The sequence below is a fragment of the Arvicola amphibius genome, chromosome 5 (assembly GCF_903992535.2).
Source record: "Arvicola amphibius chromosome 5, mArvAmp1.2, whole genome shotgun sequence".
NCBI lineage: Eukaryota > Metazoa > Chordata > Mammalia > Rodentia > Cricetidae > Arvicola > Arvicola amphibius.
Window position 1 is genome coordinate 138042843 of NC_052051.1, and position 19742 is coordinate 138062584.

General features: G+C 40.2%; 2 protein-coding genes across 2 annotated transcripts in view; both read left to right on the forward strand.

Annotated features, from left to right (window-relative positions):
• The window catches only part of Wdr7 (WD repeat domain 7), a 279897-nt gene that overhangs the window by 19412 nt on the left and 240743 nt on the right, over window positions 1–19742 (forward strand). The window contains exons 5-12 of the mRNA XM_038330658.2: window positions 3613–3787; window positions 4368–4444; window positions 5896–6015; window positions 8744–8889; window positions 9616–9718; window positions 12560–12701; window positions 12894–13142; window positions 13621–13841. Coding sequence (XP_038186586.1) covers window positions 3613–3787; window positions 4368–4444; window positions 5896–6015; window positions 8744–8889; window positions 9616–9718; window positions 12560–12701; window positions 12894–13142; window positions 13621–13841 — 1233 coding nt within the window. The remainder of the gene's footprint in view (window positions 1–3612; window positions 3788–4367; window positions 4445–5895; window positions 6016–8743; window positions 8890–9615; window positions 9719–12559; window positions 12702–12893; window positions 13143–13620; window positions 13842–19742) is intronic.
• On the forward strand, window positions 2018–2932 carry Bod1l2 (biorientation of chromosomes in cell division 1 like 2). Its single transcript, XM_038330660.1, has one exon. It carries the CDS (start codon window positions 2033–2035, stop codon window positions 2552–2554), a length of 522 nt encoding a protein of 173 aa, XP_038186588.1. The 5' UTR covers window positions 2018–2032; the 3' UTR covers window positions 2555–2932.

Genomic DNA, 19742 nt, shown 5'->3' on the forward strand with positions numbered 1-19742 from the left:
AAAGTACTCTTCTCTGGTAACGTTCTCCAAACTCTCTTTCCACATGACATCCCCCAAATCTTGTATGCGCAGGTGTCAAGTGGTCCAGGAGCCTTCCTTTGTGTATTTCATTTGTTTTTGATGAATCTTCTAGGAGCTAGAGGCACTCCCTTGTGATGTGTGCATGTTACTAGCCTCTGACTTCACCTTTAGAGTTGTGGTTTAATCTTCACACTTAGTTAAGCTGTCCTTTGATATTGTTTATACATTGAAAAGTTGTACTTTTTCTTGTACAGGCAATTGAATAATTAAGTAAAAAGCCCCACTTTCCCCACCATGTTAATGTGTGAGGATGGCATCATATGCGGGTTGAGGACGGGCTGGATCCTGGTTTTCATGGTTGCTGCATTGCTTCCTGTGCCTTGCTTAGCTGATGATCTAGTGGTTTATTTAGTAGTCTGGGGAGGTCTTCAGCCTTTGCAAATCCTCCATGAAAACTGTTCCAGCAGAATCAGTCAGTGTTGGTGATGCTGAAGGAAGACAGGCCTTTCAATACCGTGTTGATCTTGCTTTGATGATTATTCTTCCTCTGCACTCAGTCAGAATGTAGCTTTGATTAGAATAAGCTTGAACATCAATCATCCTTCACTTCTGTTCACTACTCACTGCATTACTAAGTTTCCTTGTTTCTGTAAAAAAAAAAAAAAATACCTGCCAAGAAGAATTTAGGGAGGAAGAATTTGTTTCAGTTACAATTCAAGTGGATACCATCTGTCCTGTTCAGACAGACATGGCTGCAGAGGTGCATGGCTCCTCCATGCACAGGAGGCAGAGAGAGCTGAATGGCCATGCTGAGCTTCTTTCTCAGCCCATGTGGTGGTTCCATCTACATTTAGGTGCTTCCTAGTTCAGTTAACCCAGTCTAGAAACTCCTTCACGAACATGATGGTTTGTGAATGCCTAGGTGGTTTGTGCTGGCTAGCTAGCTTTGTGTCGGCTTGGTACAGGCTAGTTATCTGATAGGAGGAACCCTCAATTGAGAAAGTGCCCCATAAGATCCACTGGTAGGGCATTTTCTTAGTTAGCGGCTGATGGGAAAGGACTCAGCCCTTTTGGTTGGTACCATCCCTGGGCTGGTGGTCCTGGGTTCTATAAGAAACCAAACAGAACAAGCCATGGGAAGCAGCTCCCCTCCATGGCCTCTGCGTCAACTCTTGTCTCCAGGTTCCTGTTCTGCTTGAGTCCCTGCGCTCACTGCTTTTGATGATGAACGATTCTGTGGAACTGAGAGGGAAATAAACCCTTTCCTCCTGAATTGTTTGTGGTCACAGTGTTTCTTCACAGCAGTAGTGACCCTGCCTAAGGCACGGTTCAAGTTTCTGTCAAGTCGATGGTGTCACCCGTCACATCTGCCTGTTCCCGTGACTTAGAACTCACACTAGTCTTGTGACTCACACGAGCTTCCACTTTAAATTTAACTTGTTAAGCTCATTTTATTCGGGGGCTTCATTAATTCAAAAGTCCTGATTTAAGGCTTGTATGGTGATGCATGTCCTTACTTCTGGTACTCTGGTGGCAGAGACAGGTAGATCTCTGTGAATTTAACACCGTGTCAGATGGTGTATATCCAGAGCTCCAGGCCAGCCAGAACTAAACTGTGGGACCCCCGTATCAAAACCAAAACAAACAGCTAGGCAGTGGTGGCGCACGCCTTTAATCCCAGCACTCGGGAGGCAGAGGCAGGCAGATCTCTGTGAGTTCGAGGCCAGCCTGGTCTACAAGAGCTAGTTCCAGGACAGGCTCCAAAGCGACAGGGAAACCCTGTCTGGAAAACAAACAAACAAACAACCACCACAACCAACCAAATAAAAAATCCCAACCAGGCTGCGAGCGGGGAGCGCCGTGGCCCCCGCCGCCTCCCACCCTGCCGCCTCCCACCCTGCCGCCTCCGTCGCCGCCGCCTCCGTGGGGCCCTCCGTGTCTGCGCAGCGCGGCCCGCGGCTCCCGGAGGAGCATCCGAGCGCGGGGCCCGGCGCGGGCGCGGGGCGCGGCCATGGCGGACGGTGCGGGAGCGGGCGCGGCGGGCCAGGCCTCGGGACCGGCGGCGGGCTCTAGTGGGACAGGGGGCCCGGTCAACCCCGCTTCGCTACCTCCGGGAGACCCGCAGCTCATTTCTCTCATAGTGGAGCAGCTCAAGAGCCGCGGCCTGTTCGACAGCTTCCGCCGGGACTGCCTAGCTGACGTGGACACCAAGCCAGCTTACCAGAACCTGAGGCAGAAAGTAGATAATTTTGTGTCAACACACCTGGACAAACAGGAATGGAATCCTTCAATGAACAAGAACCAGTTGCGAAATGGGCTGAGGCAGAGCGTGGTTCAGTCAGGCATGTTGGAAGCAGGAGTGGACAGGATCATTTCTCAGGTGGTGGACCCCAAACTAAATCACATCTTCAGGCCACAGATAGAGCGAGCAATCCACGAGTTCCTGGCAGCCCAGAAAAAAGAAGCTGTGCCAGCTCCTCCCCCAGAACCTGAAAGCCAGGATCCTCCAGCGCCATCCCAAGATTCTTCCTAAGGATATACCTGATACCTTTGGAAAACTCCATTTAATGAAGAAATGAAATGGATTCCGGTTTCATACAAATGTAACTTTAGTCGACCATGTCACTCCTGATGTCAAGATTTTGACCTTGACTCTAGTGGTGTCCATATTGGATGGTCAGCAAGTTTGGTGGTGGGACGTTATTCATACTTCCGCATGAATTGTGCTGCCTTTGGCCAGCCTGTCCAGGGGTCTGAGCACAGTATAGACACTACAGAGGTTTAAGCACTACGTGACTTGGGCTGTCCTGATCAGACCTTTATACTTGAACCTGGACACTGCATGTGGATGTTAACGCTTGTGCTCTGCAGTGTGCAGAAGCCAGGCTGGGGCTAGCCGGTCAGGACAGCAAAGGGGAGCAACTGTTTGACAGTGGGTTTTGATATCATTGCTAGAATTATAGGCTGGGATGTGCAGCAGTTAGCGTCAGTAGCCATAAGGTTATTGTGACCTTCCTGTACTTGGGGATTTTAGTGGTTTCCTTTCTCTTATCAGAGGTAACTTGGAGCCCTGGAGTGAGTGAGGAAAGCCCCACCGCTTCTGTCCTGGCCTCTCCCTAGCCACAGGCGAGTCACTCTGGATGTGGTGCTCAGTTCTTGTGTTTGTGTTTTGAGAAGAACACCGTTAGTAATAAATAGCAGACGTTTTTACAATAAAGTCATTTGATGATCTTTAAAAAAAAAAAAAAAAAAAAAAATCCCAACCAAACAAAGCCAAAACATGAAACCAAAAATGAGCCACATACCTCCCCATGAAAATTATAAAAGTTGCTTTGAATGCTAGAGATGAAGATAAAAAAATGATTTTTTATTTTTGCCTCATGAGAGTTCAAAAGTGAGTATGTGACACGAGGAAAGGAATATTTTTCTTAAATATTGGAGATTAGTATAATCTGACATGGATGTACCCATATAAAATTCCTAAAATAATTTAGTGTTTAGGGGAATATCATGTTGAATGAATGCATGTTAATTGAGTAGCTGAACTGAAGCAGTACATCAACAAATATATTTTTTAAAATTTGAATCTAGTTCTACCAATTCACTGTTGGAAATCAGCAAGAAGGAAGGCTTTTATGCCATGGACATTACCCTGAAATCCTTGTTGTGGATGCTACCAGCCTTGAGGTTCTGTATTCTTTGGTATCAAAGATATCGCCAGACTGGATTAGCTCCATGAGCCTTATCCACCGTCAGCGGACACAAGGTCAGTGTTCTATGCCCTTTGGCAGCTCAACTACTGTCTACTGTCAAGTTCCACAGATTGTCAAAGTTAACCGTTTTGGTTATATTCTTATATTCAAAAGATATTTGTTCCAATAATTTGTGATCTAGCCCTGCAAAGTAGTTTCAGCTGGATTAGTATTTACGCTCACCTGCATTAGAGTATCTTCACTCTGTGATGGATCCCTAGACTCTGGGATGCTGTAGCTTATATGGATGGTTTTCTCAGGTGAGAGTGAGTTTGCATGGTCAGGAGTATGGTGGTGATAAGACCCGTAGCTGCATGTGTGTTTGCATTCTGGTTTTCTCTATTGCCAAGAGGTAAGAAGAGAATGAAGAGGGAGGAGATAAAATTTGATGACTTTCTATACTGTGTGGCTATACTCAGTAAATATTACTGAGGGAAAGCATAATTTTTTTTCCAGAAGACAACAATAATGTCAACACTGAGCACAGGGGATTACGTTTCCTACTTGTTGTTTAAGTTTGTGGGAGCACGCTGTTTAATGCTAGAAGGGAGCATGCTATGATTAACGTGGGCTTCTTGTCTCTTCCTGCTTTAGAGGACACTGTGGTAGCGCTCTCTGTGACAGGCATCCTGAAGGTGTGGATTGTCACCTCTGAGACTGGCGGCATGCAGGTGAGATGGGCATTGATTTCTTCCTTACTGTAGAATTTAAACCTTTAGTAATCAGGTATTCCTAAACTTAGTTTATTTTTAAAGGAAAAAGTGTTTCAATTGAAATAATAGAAATATATCATCCAGAATATGAAGTAGAGAAATGTAATAGGTGTTTTCCTCCTGCTTTTGTTTAAATTAAAAGTTAGAAGGTAGCTTTCTTCAATGGAATAAGTAAACTACCCATTTTAGTTACTCTTGCACCCCAACCCCTGACAAATTAGTGACAGAATACCCGACATAAGCACTCCGAGGGAAGAAGGACCTACTTTATTTACGGTTTCAGAGACTGCAGTGGAGTCCTGGCATGACTGGCCAGTAGAGAGTGGCATCACAGCAGGAGTGTTCAGGTGAGGCGCCTGTGCACCTCATGGCAGCCAGGAGAGAGGAAGGAAGGGACTTAGGCTCAGGTATGTTTCCAAAGGCATGCCTGCAGTGACCAACTTTGTAACCATGAACATCGCCTAAAGTGTCCAAAGCCTTCAAGAATGTCAGCACAGGGTGGGCAGTAGTGTTTAACATTGAGCCTGTGGAGACATTTCATGTTCAAACACTAACACTGTCAAAAAAACATATAAATCTATCTGTTAGTCTTATTTCATGGTACTGTGGCCTAGATCAATTTTCTGACAATACTGGTACCATTCTCTTCAGCTAGGGAAATATTAGCTATTGATTTTAGAGAAAACTGGGGGAGGAATTGATCACTTTTGTTTTTTCGTTTTAATTCAAGTATATACAACCATAGGATTGCTGCAGAATCCCATCCTCTGCCATTTCCGGTGAAGATGTTTTCTGACTTACCATCAGGGCTTAAATATTGGTAGCTTTGTAGCAAAGACATTTTTGCCTAGCTCTTTTTTTTTTTCCCCTTTTCTCCGAGACAGGATTCTGTATCCTGGAACTTACTGTGTAGACCAGGCTAGCCTCAAACTCAGAGTTCTGTCTGCCTCTGCCTCCTGAGTGCTGGGATTAAAAGTGTGTGTCACCATTGCCCAGTTTTGCCCAGCTGTTTTTTTTTTTTTTTGAGAGAGAGAGAGAGAGAGAGAGAGAAATAGAGAGAGAGAGAGAGAGAGAGAGAGAGAGAGAGAGAGAGAGACAGACAAGGTTTCTCTGTAGCTTGGGTGCTTGTCCCGAAACTAGCTCTTGTAGACCAGGCTGGCCTCGAACTCTCAGAGATCCGCCTGCCTCTGCCTCCCGAGTGCTGGGATTAAAGGCGTGTGTCACCACCACCCGGCTGCCCAGCTGTTTTTAAGAGTACATCTTTGTAGCTTTTACAGCCGGAGCTTTTTCCGAGGATATAAAATGATCACATGGTACTCTGATTCCCTGGTGATATCTTTATCATTTTGTGATGACTTTAATTATTTAATACATGTTATTCTTGAGATTTTATGAATCCTTTTTTCCAGGATACTGAGCCAATTTTTGAGGAGGAATCAAAACCAATTTATTGTCAGAATTGCCAAAGCATCTCCTTCTGTTCATTCACACAGAGGTCACTCTTGGTTGTGTGCTCCAAATACTGGAGGGTAAGTTGTGTGGATAAATATGAAGTTGTCCTTTATCCCTCGTGATAAAGTCTAGTTTACCAGATTTTCAAAGATTACCCCAAGGATGTACTTGGCACAAGACTGACAGTCATTTGGAACTCCTGGTGGGTTCTGATGTTTTTCGAGGAATTGGGACTTAATTCCTGTTAGCTGTCTTTTGTTGTTCTACTCCATGCAATGAATGGTTTAAGGACTATGTTTTGTTGGTCTTAATTTCTACCTTTTGTTACTATTTCAGTTATTAGTGGTAATTAGGTCTCTGTAGACTGGACATTTATCTTCGTAGTGTGTTACTGAACTTGAATAATACATATCTCCTGGCTTCTTCAAATTGGACGTTTACAGCTAATAACGAGAGGAAGAGGTTTCTTCTACATTGCTTGTCTTTAATAATAGAAAATGAGCCATTGTGCTTTGTTCTGGACTTATCAAATTTTCAAAGCTTTACATGTATTTTAAAAAATTGTTTATTTTTTGTGATTTTTAATAAAATCACATCATATCCCTGTCCCTTTCCTTTCTCCAAAGTCTCCCATATAGTCCTCTGTGCTTTCTTTCACATTTATGGCCTCCCTTTTCATTAATTTTTGTTACATATATGTATAAATGTATATATTCCTAAAGACATAAACACAGCCTGCTGAGTCTGCATAACCTTGCTTGTATGTATGTGTTCAGGGCTGACCATTTGGTATTGGATAGCGAATGGGTGTGCTTTCTCTGGGAAGACTGTTCCTCAGCTCTCAGCACTCTAGGTGTCTGTAGTTCTTTGAGTAGGGTTGAGGTCATGTGGGCTTTTTTCCATCCATGTTAACATGTCTGTTGTTTTTGTCTTTGGTCAGCTCATGTTTAGGCAGTTATGTTGGTGAGACTTTATGATGTTGCTTTTTGCATTTCTAGGAAAGACAATCTCAAAGCAAATTCCCTGTTCCTCTGGCCCTCACAGTGTTTCTACCCAGCCCCTTCTGCAATGATCCCTGAGCCTTAGGTGAGGGAGTTGTTTTGTAGAGGTTTTAATTAGGACTGGGTTCCATAACTGCATTCTGATTGGTTGTGGTTTTCTGTAGTGGTTTCCATCTGTTGTAAAGAGAAGTTTCTTTGATGAAGGGTGAGGACAAATATTTAGAGTTAGTTAGGGATTATGCTGGTTGAGTAACTAGTACTTCTACTATCAGAAAAGTATGCTAGTATTTAAACCTGTTTAACAAATCTCCCCCAAACTTGCATTAAAATAGTAGAAATGTATTCTTGCTCTTTTTTTTCTGGTGGGGATTCAGGGCCTACCTCAGCTGGGCACTTCCGGTTCAGCGTCTTTCACAGGCTGACATCACTGTGTCCTTTGGGACTTGGCTCTCATTTGCAAGTTCAGCTTTGGGAGGATGTCTCTCTTACCAGAGTAGCCCCCAGCATGCTAGCAGGCTTCTCACACAGTAAGTGAGCAAGAAAAGGGAATTTAAGACACTCTTAATTTTAGAGTTGAGAACTCATGCTTTTAGCTGTATTCTAGGAACACAAAATAACCCCTAGAAACTGTCTGAACGGAGGAGGGTGTTAGGTGGGCACATCCAAGAAGCCGCTTACCATGGTGGGAACAATTGCTTTTCCTAACTTAAAAAAGTATTTATTTTTGGTATATGAATGTTTTGGCTGCACGTATATCTGTGTACCTACCATGTGTGTGCCTGGTGCTTATGGAGGTCAGAAGGAGGTGTTTTATCACTTGGAACTGGAGTTAACAGATGGTTTTGAACTGTCATGTGGGTGCTGGGAATTGGACTCAGGTCCTCTGGAAGAGCATCCAGTGCATTTAAAAAAATTTTGTATATTTGTGTCTTTGACATCATGCTCCTGATTCCACCTGTCTCCCCCCCCCCCCCCAATAAAATCTAAGAGGAAAAAGAAAAGGAAGAAGGGGAAAATCTCATCATGGAAGTTTCTGTATGACACAGTGAGTCATGTAGTAAACCTTTTATCCATACATTTTTACTGCAGGAGTTTAACACAAAGAATCAGTGGTCTGGTTAGAGACCCCCGGTCTCTGCTATACCGTCGATGTTAGGCCCTCACTGGAATTTTTCCTGGTCATCCATTTGCTGCCCTGTGTCTGGAGATTCTGCAGCCATGGGCTCACAGGACTTACCCTTCCTACCCCCAAGCTCTAGCAGATCACATGTGGAGTGGATACTGGGGTGGGCAAACACATAAGCCTGGTTCTGGGCCTGGGTGGTTTTAGCCCACTGGCTCTACCCTGTCTTCACCACCATTATGAGCTCTCCAGCATTGCCCTGGCCAGTTCACCCCTTGCAGTGGTGAGCCGGGGCAGGGCCAGTTCTCCAGGTTTCGTGTTCTCAGAATCACTTTTCCCACACCTACACCTTCAGGGTCAGCTCTGTTGTATTGCCCAGGTGAGGTATAGGGGGTCACTCTCCTGAGTGCTGCCAGTGGTGGAGGGCAGGGACAGCTCTGGCCCTGGACCTCAGAGCCAGCTATTCCACCACAGCCAGAGGTCACCCATAGCTGGGACCTGTTGAAGATGACTGCCCTAGATCTCACTGAGAGAATGTCCTCATCTACTGAGTCATACTGTAAAAGCCTTGGTTTGTTAAATATATTTGCAGAAGTTTTCTTTCAGGTGAAATGCTATTTTTTCAGTTTTAAATTGTAACCAGCTGGAGTCAATTGAAAAGTGAATTTCTTTTGCTCCTAGGTGTTTGATGCTGGAGACTACTCCCTGCTTTGTTCAGGTCCTAGTGAAAATGGACAGACATGGACTGGAGGGGACTTTGTGTCCTCAGACAAAGTGATCATCTGGACTGAAAATGGGCAGAGTTATATTTATAAACTCCCTGCCAGGTATGAAATATATACATTTAGTCAAATGTAAAGAATTCACAATTTGAGCTATAACTCTAAAGAATGAATATTTATGTAGTGTAAATATTTAACTTCAGAATGTCTTAAGGTCTGATTATAATCCCAATTTAAATTCTAGGCACAAAAAAACCAAGTGGGTTATTTGCATTTATTTATTTACTGTATGCATGTGTGCACATGTGTGTATGCATATATACCACTGTGCATGTGTGCAGGTCACAGAACAGCTCATGGGCATCGGTTCACTCCTTCCATATGTGGGTTCCAAGGATCAAACTCAGGTTGTCAGGCTTTCCAGCAAGCTCTCTTACCTGTGCGATATCTCATGAACCCTGAAAGAATTTTTTAAAGTTATTAAATTAAATTAATTTAAGTTTAAACATCCCATTTTGTCTATTGTAATAAACCCTTATAATTTATTTTATGTGCATGTTTATATTTCATATAATTTATTTTATGTGTGTCTGTGAGAGAGAGACACAGAGAGAGAGAGAGAGAGAGAGAGTGTGTGTGTGTGTGTGTGTGTGTGTGTGTGTGTCTCACTATGTAGTTTTGACTGTTCTAGAACTCATTATGTAGATCAGGCTGTCCTTGAACACACATATCTGCCTGCCTCTGCCTCCAAGAGCTGGGTTAAAGGCATGTGCCACTGTGCCTGGCCCTCCTATCAGCATTTTAAGTGAATACTTACTTTTCCTCTTTCAGTTGTCTTCCAGCTAGTGATTCATTCCGCAGTGATGTGGGGAAAGCAGTTGAAAATTTAATTCCTCCTGTGCAGCATAGTCTCTTGGATCAAAAAGATAAAGAGGTAAAGTTCTCCAGGTATCATTTATAATTGATGGTTATATTGATAGTGTCTAGACATTGGAAAGATTCAATAAAATCTAGTGGGGTGTTAGATTTTGCAAAATCTTTTAGTATGGTCAATTGTAAACACATTTCAAAATTTGCAGATAATAAAAATATGTAATATAACTGTTAAATAGTACCTGCCTTTATCTAAGAATACAAGTGATCTTATCTTGATTATGTATTGGAATTGGCTTTTTATAAAATTCTTGTTGACAGTTAAAACACGGTGAAGACAGTTGTTGAAGGGCAAGGATAATTACGTGCTAGTATTTACTAATGCTTTTGTTACTTGAGTCACGCATTGGTCACTCTCTCTCCAAAATCAAGTAGTGATTCAAATAACTGGATATTAAAACTGAAAATTGAATATTTTTCTGTATTAAAATAGAAACTGTGTTTTTAAAAAGTGTTTGTACTGTCTGTTTATATTTGAAATTCAGGGGCTGGAGCAATGGATTAAGGTCATTTGTTGCTCTTCCAGAGACCCACAGGCTCGCAACTGAAACTAACTGTGGTTCTTGGGGAACCGGTACTCTTTCCTGCTCTCTGTGGGCAGAAGGTGTGCATGTGATACACAAATTCAGATGCAGGCCAAAGACTCATAAACATAAAAAAATGAAATGCAGTTACACTTATACTGAATTATACTGAATTTTCCACTCTGGGAGTAGTAAGAAAGAAGCTTTGTTTGCGGAGGAAGGTTTTTCTATAAGGTTTCTAAGGTTTTGTTCTGGTTCTGGGTTCAGGTTTTATCATTCTGAACCTTATGTCCCACCCATCAATGGAGATTGTAGGAACGATGAGCTCATCATCTTGAACCTTATGTCACACCTACCAAGGTTTTGTTCTGGTTCTGGGTTCAGGTTTTATCATTCTGAACCTTATGTCCCACCCATCAATGGAGATTGTAGGGACGATGAGCTCATCATCTTGAACCTTATGTCACACCTACCAAAGGAGAATGGAGAATAAGAGAAGGGAATGGATTTTTTGATGAATATTTTGAATATAGAATTTGTACATCTAGGTGTATTTTAACATCCTGTATAAATTATTTGCTTTCTATTTCTTGAACTCCTACTTGTTACTGTCCAGCTCAGTCAGTCACTTCCAGCTAAACTAAGTGATAGTGATATATATGAAAAGTCTGCATTAATAAAACAAAATAGTTGCTATGACAAAATACTTCACAAAAGCAATGTAAGGAAGAAGAGTTCACTTTGGCTTATAATTTGAGGATGCATCCATCATGATGGGACATCTTAGTGACAGTCATGTAAGGCAGCTGGTTACATTGCTTCTGTGACCAGAAATGCTGGTGCGTAGCTTGCCCTTTGCTTTATGCACTCCTGACCCCGCCCATGGGTGCTGACCACACTCAGGATGGGTCTTCTCACTTCAGCTAACCATCTAGAAGATCCTTCACCCGTGTGTTCAGAGGCTCCATCTTTCCTTAGTCTAGATCCTGTTGAGTTGATAACCATTAATCACCAAATAATTTTTCTTTAAATATCACCTCTCTACTGTATGGTAGTATATTTTAAGTTGAAATGTATGTATGATATGGTGAGAGACACTGATTCACAGAAATGTGGTATTTGTGATTATAGCTGCTATAGCAACTCCTTAATCATTTTAAATTATTATTAAATTATCAATAATATTTAATTAATTAAATAATTAATTAATTAAATGATTTAAATTATTATTAATTATTAATAATTTTAAATAGTTTTTAATTAAAGTTATTAATAGTCAAAGCTAAATAGTTGGCTGTGTTTAATATTACTAGTTCCTAGAGGCCAGTACTTTCTATGAGGCAACCAAATACTACAACTAGATTATTTGTTAGGTATAATTTTTGAAACTGAAATTTATTTATTATAATTTTTATGCTAAAATTCTGTTTGTTAAAGTTAGTTATGTAAATGTGGCCAATTAAATGCTACAAACTTTTTTATTTTTTAAAATGGGTGGTCTGGAGAAACAGCTTAGCTCTTTAGAACGAGGACCTGGACTTGCATTCCACCACCTGCATGGCGTCTTACACCCATCTGTAACTCCACAAGGATGTGGTGCCCTTTTCTGGTCTTCACGGGCACCAGGTACTCTTATGGTGCACAGAAATGCCATTATTCTTTGTGACGTAGCAGTGGGCAGGAAAGATGGGATTAGTGAATTGTTTTCTTTTAGTGATATATTTTATTTTAATATTTATTTATTATATTTACAACTTTATGCATGAGTACTATATTTGCATCGTTTCCACCTCATGCTTTCCCACCTCCAGCTTCTCCTAGGCCCCTTTGCTCCTTCTTATCTTCATGACTTCTTCTTCCTGGATTATCACTGTTGCATATGTATGCATGCTTAAATTCAATCTGCTGAGCTCATTTTGTGTTGCTTTTGTGTAGAACTCTTTTCTTTTGATCTTTTAAGTAGAGACTTCTTTTTGATTAAGAATGGCCAAATTTCTAAATTAATTATTTAAAAATAAATTACCCTGCGATTGGTAACCAGTTTTTATAAAATTGAATAAAGGACTGTCAAGAGTAGTTTAGAGAAAGGCTATAAGTACAGTTTTTCATTCCCTTACACTTTATGCTGTACTGCAGGTGGCATGAATAGTAATGCTATTAAATTACATGCAAATATATTGAATAATCATTCTGTAAACACTTTTAGAACTGGGATATGAATCAAAGAATTGAATACCTTTTTCTGAGCACGTTAATGTCTAAAATATTTGATTCTAAATACAACTAAAGAGACTTGATTTTTTTTTTTCCTCTGGCAGTTGGTAATTTGTCCTCCTGTTACTCGGTTCTTCTATGGATGCAAGGAATATTTGCATAAACTATTAATTCAGGGCGATTCTTCTGGAAGGTTAAATATTTGGAACATTTCAGACATAGCTGATAAACAGGAAGGTGCTGAAGGTAATAGTAAATCTTGTGCATTAAATACATAATTCTTTTATTATAACATTTTGAATCATAACAAAATAAAAAATATTTATAATTTTCTTCTAAGATTTATATTTGATAAAAGTAACTTTTACATTACTGAATCAGTTAATGTTATTTTTTAATATAAATGTATTTATTTTATATGACACCAAACCTCTACAGGACTAAAAACGACAACTTGTATTAGTTTGCAAGAGGCATTTGACAAACTGAAGCCTTGTCCTGCTGGGATCATAGATCAGCTAAGTGTGATTCCCAACAGCAATGAACCTCTTAAAGTGACTGCGAGCGTCTACATACCAGCACACGGACGGCTTGTTTGTGGCCGGGAAGACGGAAGCATAATTATTGTGCCTGCCACCCAAACGGCTATAGTGCAGCTGTTGCAAGGGGAACACATGCTCCGAAGAGGTATAATGGGGGTCTAGCTCTGTCCACTGTGTTTTGAGGACACTGTAACCGTGATGTTGAGAATAAGAAGTAAAACCCACTGGTATAGTTGTTAGTCTAGTTGGTAGTTTAATGTACATTTGATGAACTATTACATATGACATGGGAAATTAACTACTATAATATATGTTATATAGCCCAATATAGCAACATTGTTTTCATTTGTACTTTTAATAAATATGGTAATTTTATTGGACTATTTTATATTGTTTCTTTTGTAATAATTCTTTAGACTGTCATGACAATCTGACATGTTTAGCGCATTTGGACATAGACTAGCTCTGTTTTAGGGGCTGTTAGTCTTGGGTAAGTAGTAGCTGCTGAGCTTCACAGAGCAGTCCTAGAGGTGAGGCTATAGCTCTTCTGGTGTTTATGCTTGCTGGTTGACGCGTTCTGAGACTTGAATCTTCCAATTCTGAATCCCCAACCTCTTTCACAGGTTGGCCCCCTCACAGAACTCTCCGTGGCCATCGGAACAAAGTTACATGTTTGCTGTACCCTCATCAGGTCTCGGCTCGCTATGACCAAAGATACCTGATATCTGGAGGTGTGGATTTTTCCGTCATAATTTGGGACATATTTTCTGGAGAAATGAAACATATCTTCTGTGTTCATGGGGGTGAGATCACGCAACTTCTGGTCCCACCTGAAAACTGTAGTGTAAGTTGCTTTTTCTTAGATGATTTCTCTACAGTGGAGGGGGCTTTTTGCTATGAGGCATGTAAATGGAATCCATGGGATTTAAAGGAAATACAAGAGTCAATAAAACTCTTATAACATGTCTCTAGTGGCAGTTTGGAGCGTGCTGCGTGAATGAATTGAAAAATTTTGTTTCAGAGGAATTTAAAAATCCCAAAAGATTTTCTCTAATATCATTAATTTCCAGTCCGTCTATCAGAATGACAGTGAGCAGGCACTTGGTAGATGCAATGTGTTTGGGAATTTACTGATGTAATTTATTTTAACTGTGATTATCAGCAGGGAAGAGGAAACATTGCTAAGATAAAGAACTAAATAGTGTTCAGGCTTAAATAGGGATGAAGAACTCAGAGGTTCTACTTGCCAGACAGGCAGCCGCCATCATAACGGAACAAGGCCTAAAGACTCTCCCTCCCATTTCCTTACCTGTACTTGTCTCAGCAGACAGTTAAGATGCACTCACTTTCCTGTGATCTCTCCTTAAAAGCCATTCTTTCCTTACTTTATTTTGGGATATATATTTTTTTGATATCTTTTTTTTCAAAAATCTGAACTTGGGCCCTCAGGATTGTGCAGCAAGTGCTCTTGCCCACTACACCATCTTTCTAGACCTTTCGAATGCTGTGCTCTAACACTATAGAGCTGTGAGTCTCAGATTCATTTTCTTTAGACAACTGAGAAATCTAAGCAATGCAGAATGAATACCAATAGAATGTTTTCCAGATTTGAACACCTGCCCAAGGTTGACATGGGTGAACTATTGACATCTAAAATCTAGGTGAAGGGAACCACAAGGGTGCTCTAGATGTCTATGGAATTTGAGGGAGAGGAGTGGGGAGAGGAAAGGCAGCTCTTACTAATATCCCAGGTGTCGGCAATGGAAGATGGCTTCTAGCCCTCTCTCATCAGGACTGTGGGTCACTTGAGAATGCTCTGATACCTTTCCCCCATCAGCTTTCTTTGCCTCCTGTGCTGCTCAGTGACTTCTTTTTCTTGTAAATTCCAGCATCCATACTTACCAGGACCTGAAACTTTTTGTTCTCATATAGGTTACTGATAAAGGAACTAGATTTAGGAAAAAATATGAAAAGAACAAAAGAATTCTAAAATACCAGGAGTACTTTATAAAAACATTTCCCTTAGGAAAGTAGATGGACAGCATTAGCAGCAATATAAAGCTACAAGGCTAACAACACTAGTAACCCCGTAGAATATTTCCTCCTTGAGGAGTAGTAGATCTCTTTGCTTGCACTTTTCACGTCTCCTCGGTTTGTTTTCAGTTGAATTTAGAATGTTTCTGTACATGATCATGTGCTAACGCTTTACTCAATCCACACTGTGTATTTGGATAATCCAGATACATGCTTTAATAGTACATGAATAAAAATTGAAATGAAAGGATAAGTACCAAGTTTAGACTATGGTTTGCGTTTGGAGGTAAAGGGAAAAGTATGGATTGGAACAAAGAATGTGGCTATTTATTTATTTAAACAATCATTTTCTCATTTTACATACCAGTCCCAGTTCCCACTCCCTCCCCTCCTCCTGCTCCCCCTGCCTTCCCCCCACCCCACCTCCATCCACTCCTCAGAGAGGATAAGGCTTCCCATTGTAAGTCAACAAAGTATGGCATATCAATTTGAGACAGGACCAAGGCCCTCTCTGCTATATCTAGTATGAACAAGGTATCCCTCCGTAGAGAATGGGCTCCAAAAAGCCAGTTCATGCACTAGGGATAAATTCTGGTCCCACTGCCAGTGGCCACACAGATTGCCCAAGTTACACAACTGTCACCCACAGAGAATGTGCCTTTTTTTTTGTTTCTCAAGACAGGGATTCTTTGTGTAGTTTTGGTGCTTGTCCTGGAACTAGCTCTTGTAGATCAGGCTGGCCTTGAACTCAGAGATCTGCCTGTCTCTGGCTCCTGAGTGTTGGGATTAAAGGTGTGTGCCACCACTATCTGGCTGAGAATGTGACATTTTAAAGTGTAGATTTTATTTGTTTTGTTTTGGTAAATATGAACCTAATATTTATTTCTTATTAAATGGATGATTAAATTGTCATAGTTGCTTTTTTTGTTAGTATATTCATTTAGAGTAGACTCTCTGGAAAACTAATAAATAATTAGTACCATTGGTTTATTTCTACATGTATACATGACTTCTTTAATATGTGAGCTAAAAACCTTTTATAAAACTTATATGTTACGGAATTTCTGTTGTCACATAATCTCTAAAGTGATCCAGAAGGGGGCAGCATGGGTTTGTGAAGACAGCATTAGAGGTATCTTGTGTGATCATTACTGTTTGGACAGTTAATTTCTATTTCCGAGATACAATTCTGACACTATGAATAGCTTATATGACTAAGTGTGTATTAGCTTGACAAATGTTGATAGCCAGGAAGAGAAGTTAACTAATTAGATTTTCTTTTTATTTAATTTATTTCTATTTTCAGAATTTTAGATGTGAGTACTGTATTTACATCATATCTACCCCTCTTTTCCCCCCGCAACGCTTCCTATATCCTTTTACTCCTTTTCAAATTCATGACCTCCTCTTTTTAAATTATCACACACACACACACACACACACGCACGCACGCACGCACGCACACGCACACACACACCCTTTACCTTACACAATCCATTTAGTGTTGGTTGGATGTACACATGTTTAGGGCTGAACACTTGGGATTATATAACCTATCAGGAGGTTTGTTCCTGGAAAAATTGATTCCCTCTCTCTCAGTAGCCATTAATTGCTTCAGGGTTTCCATTTATGGGTAGGACCTTGTGAGATTCACCCTGTCGATACCGGCGTGTCAGCTTATGTTGTCATTATGCAGGTGTTATGTCGGCAGCTGTCTGTCAAGACCTCTTGTATGCAGTTTCCCCAGCACATCTAGAAGACACTGTTTACAGCAGGCATCCAGTTCCTTTGGCTTGATAATGTTCTGCCTCCTTCTGCAGCTGTCCCTGAGTCTTAGCTTCCCTCTTTAATAATGTTTCTTTTTCTAAAGACAGGACTCAACATTTTTTTTTCTGATTAGCACTGTTCTCACGCTTTTGAGTCTAAATTTTGATTTTTAATTGAATTTGAATGTTATGTTTCAAAGAAAAGCAAACCTAACATAGTATCTTAAGCAAGCAAAATAAGCATCTTAATGTAAATTAAGCAAAATCAGGAAGCAGAACTGTTACTGTTTATTAAAATGAAATTTTCAGGGCTGTAGAGATGGCTTGGCAATTAAGAGCATATGTTGCTCTTTCAGAGGATCCAGTTTCAGTTTCCAGGACCCACATGGTAGTTCACAGCTATCTCTAATATCAGTTTCTGGGTTTATGATGCCCACTTCTGGCTTCCTTGATCAAACTCTACATGCACCTGGGGTGTGTGTGTGTGTGTGTGTGTGTGTGTGTGTGTGTACACACACACACACACACAGGCAAAACACTCATACATAAATAACTTAAAATGTAATTATGTTTCCTTTTTCTCTTATATTCTCTTTATTTTGAGAATATTTTCATACCATCATAGGTGAAATAAAAAAATTAAAAATTAAATAAATAATTCTGGAGAGAGCATATGGAGGACAGGAAGAAAAGTAGCTCTCTGAATTCCAGCTCAGGGTGGTCAGTGGGAGTCACTTGTAGAAAGGACTTCTGGGGATCTGCAGTTAACGTTAACACAAGGACATTTTCTAGAAGGGAAGGCTGGGGAGCTTGGTGAGAAAGAGTTAATATAAATAATTTAAAGACTTGGCCTCTTCATTTTCACTTATGTATTCCCCCCCCCCCCCCTTTTTGAGAAAACTCTCACTTTTACTCTGGCTGGCTTTGAACTCACTTTGTAGACCAGGCTGGTATCGATTTAAACAGAGATCCTCCTGCCTCTGCCTTCTGAATGCTGAGATCAGTGGTATACATTACTATCCCTGGCTTCCTGTTCATCTGTCTATGTTGTTACAAGATTGCTTTTAGTGATTTAAAAGATAATTTAATTTTTACTGGTTTCTTCTTACCAAAACTGGACATAAGAATTAGTATGGTTGAGTATATTTTGTAGGTTGAGAGTTTCTTCAGATAGATTCTTAACTTGAAATTTGTATACAAAAATAAATAATTGAAATATATATATATCATATAATACATCTCGATCATTCTTTTTTCCTTCCCTAACTTCTCCCAGATCCTTCTAATTTTATATTTTCTATCTCTCTTGAAAAAGGAAAAACCTCCCTACCAACCCCCCAACTATATGTTCTCTGTCTCTCTGTTTCAAAAAAATTCACAGAAATACAGAAACTAAAATCAAAACACACACTGGGTATACCCCCCACACTCTAACAAGGCAGGCCCCATGCCCAGGAGGAGTTGGCCAGTACAAAACAAACTTCATCTTTTTGGTGGAATTTTTGTTTTGTTTTGAAATTATTTTGTCATATTAGTTTTTCCAAGGCATTTAAACTGATATTGCCATATTGCCCTTTATAAGTTTAGAAATAGGATTGTCTAGCTGCCATTGTAATTACAGAATTCTTCGCCATCCTTTTCAGTTTTATAACTTCAGTACTTTGGGGGAAGCATGCATGGAGAGTCTATGTAAGTAAAGCTCCCAACTTTAATCAGTAAGCCCAAAAGAATTAAGATGGAATAAATTAGACATTTTGGCTAGTTTGTGTAGTTTTATGCTTTCTGGTCTTTCCTTTGTGGTGTGGGATCATATCCACGTCTTCGAGCGTGTTGGACAAGTACTGTTCCATCCATCTCTATCCCTGTCCCTTGGGTTTTTAAGACCCATTTTCCTCAAGCAGCCCAGGTGGTTCTGGAACCTGTAATTCCCTGGCTTTGGCTTCTGAGTACTGGGATTGTGGCCAGGTTTTATGTAGTTTTTTAATCTGTGGTCATTTGCTACTGTATTTAAGATAAAATGTTATTTTTTCATGCTACATATTGTATGTTCAAGTTTTGTAATGTGCCCTAACTCTTATGTAGGATTTTGAAAAATTCAGTGCAATACAAAGAATTTTCTGTGAAGATCCCTTTTACACTAATAAGAAAGATTCATTTTTCTGACTGTGCAGATTTATACCAAGCATTTAAGAAATTTTGTTATTTTTGTGATTTTTTTTATATTTTGAGTCAAAAGAAGATTCCAATTGGCATGAATTTATTTATTTATTTACTCTGTGTGTGTGTGTGTGTGTGTGTGTGTGTGTATTGGGGTGCATATGTACGTCCTGTGGAGGCCAGGTTACTATTCAATTGGATGGATTTCTTTTAAAATCAAAGACAAGGATATAATTGTAGATAAGATATAATCCCCGTTTGATTAAGTGTAATCTAGTAGAGAGTCAGATTAGCAGGCAGCAGCAGTGATGCAGCATGAAAACTTGCATTTTTCCCCCCAAAGTACTTTGGAAATACAAGAGTGGAGGGACTCCCGGGAAAGCAGCTTTGGGTAGTTTCGGGAGACTTCCAAGAAAGATTGCATCTGCTCACCTGGGGCATCTTCATTTTGTATGTGTTTATAAAATCATAAATGATATGCAGAGCACTTAGCCATGTGACTGCTCCAGGGAGGAGTGCAGAATACTTGACTTTCCTTCAGCACCTGTACTAGATTGTCTATACTAGATAAGAAGTTTGGATTTAGGCATGAACTTGATATAACATGCACCACTTTAAAACTAACCAGCAGCGTTTAGAGTAAATGTTTTGTATGTTGTGCAACTTAGCTGTTTGAGAGCATTGTAAGACACTTTATTTTATTCTACCTTAGAGGGATGACTGGAAGAAAAACCTGAAGATAATAAAATATGAAACTAGAGGGAACTACTAGATCAGTTTAGAGAAAG

Excerpts from the sequence above, each read along its gene's own strand:
- Bod1l2 (XM_038330660.1), top strand. The coding sequence starts at position 2,033 with ATGGCGGACGGTGCGGGAGCGGGCGCGGCGGGCCAGGCCTCGGGACCG.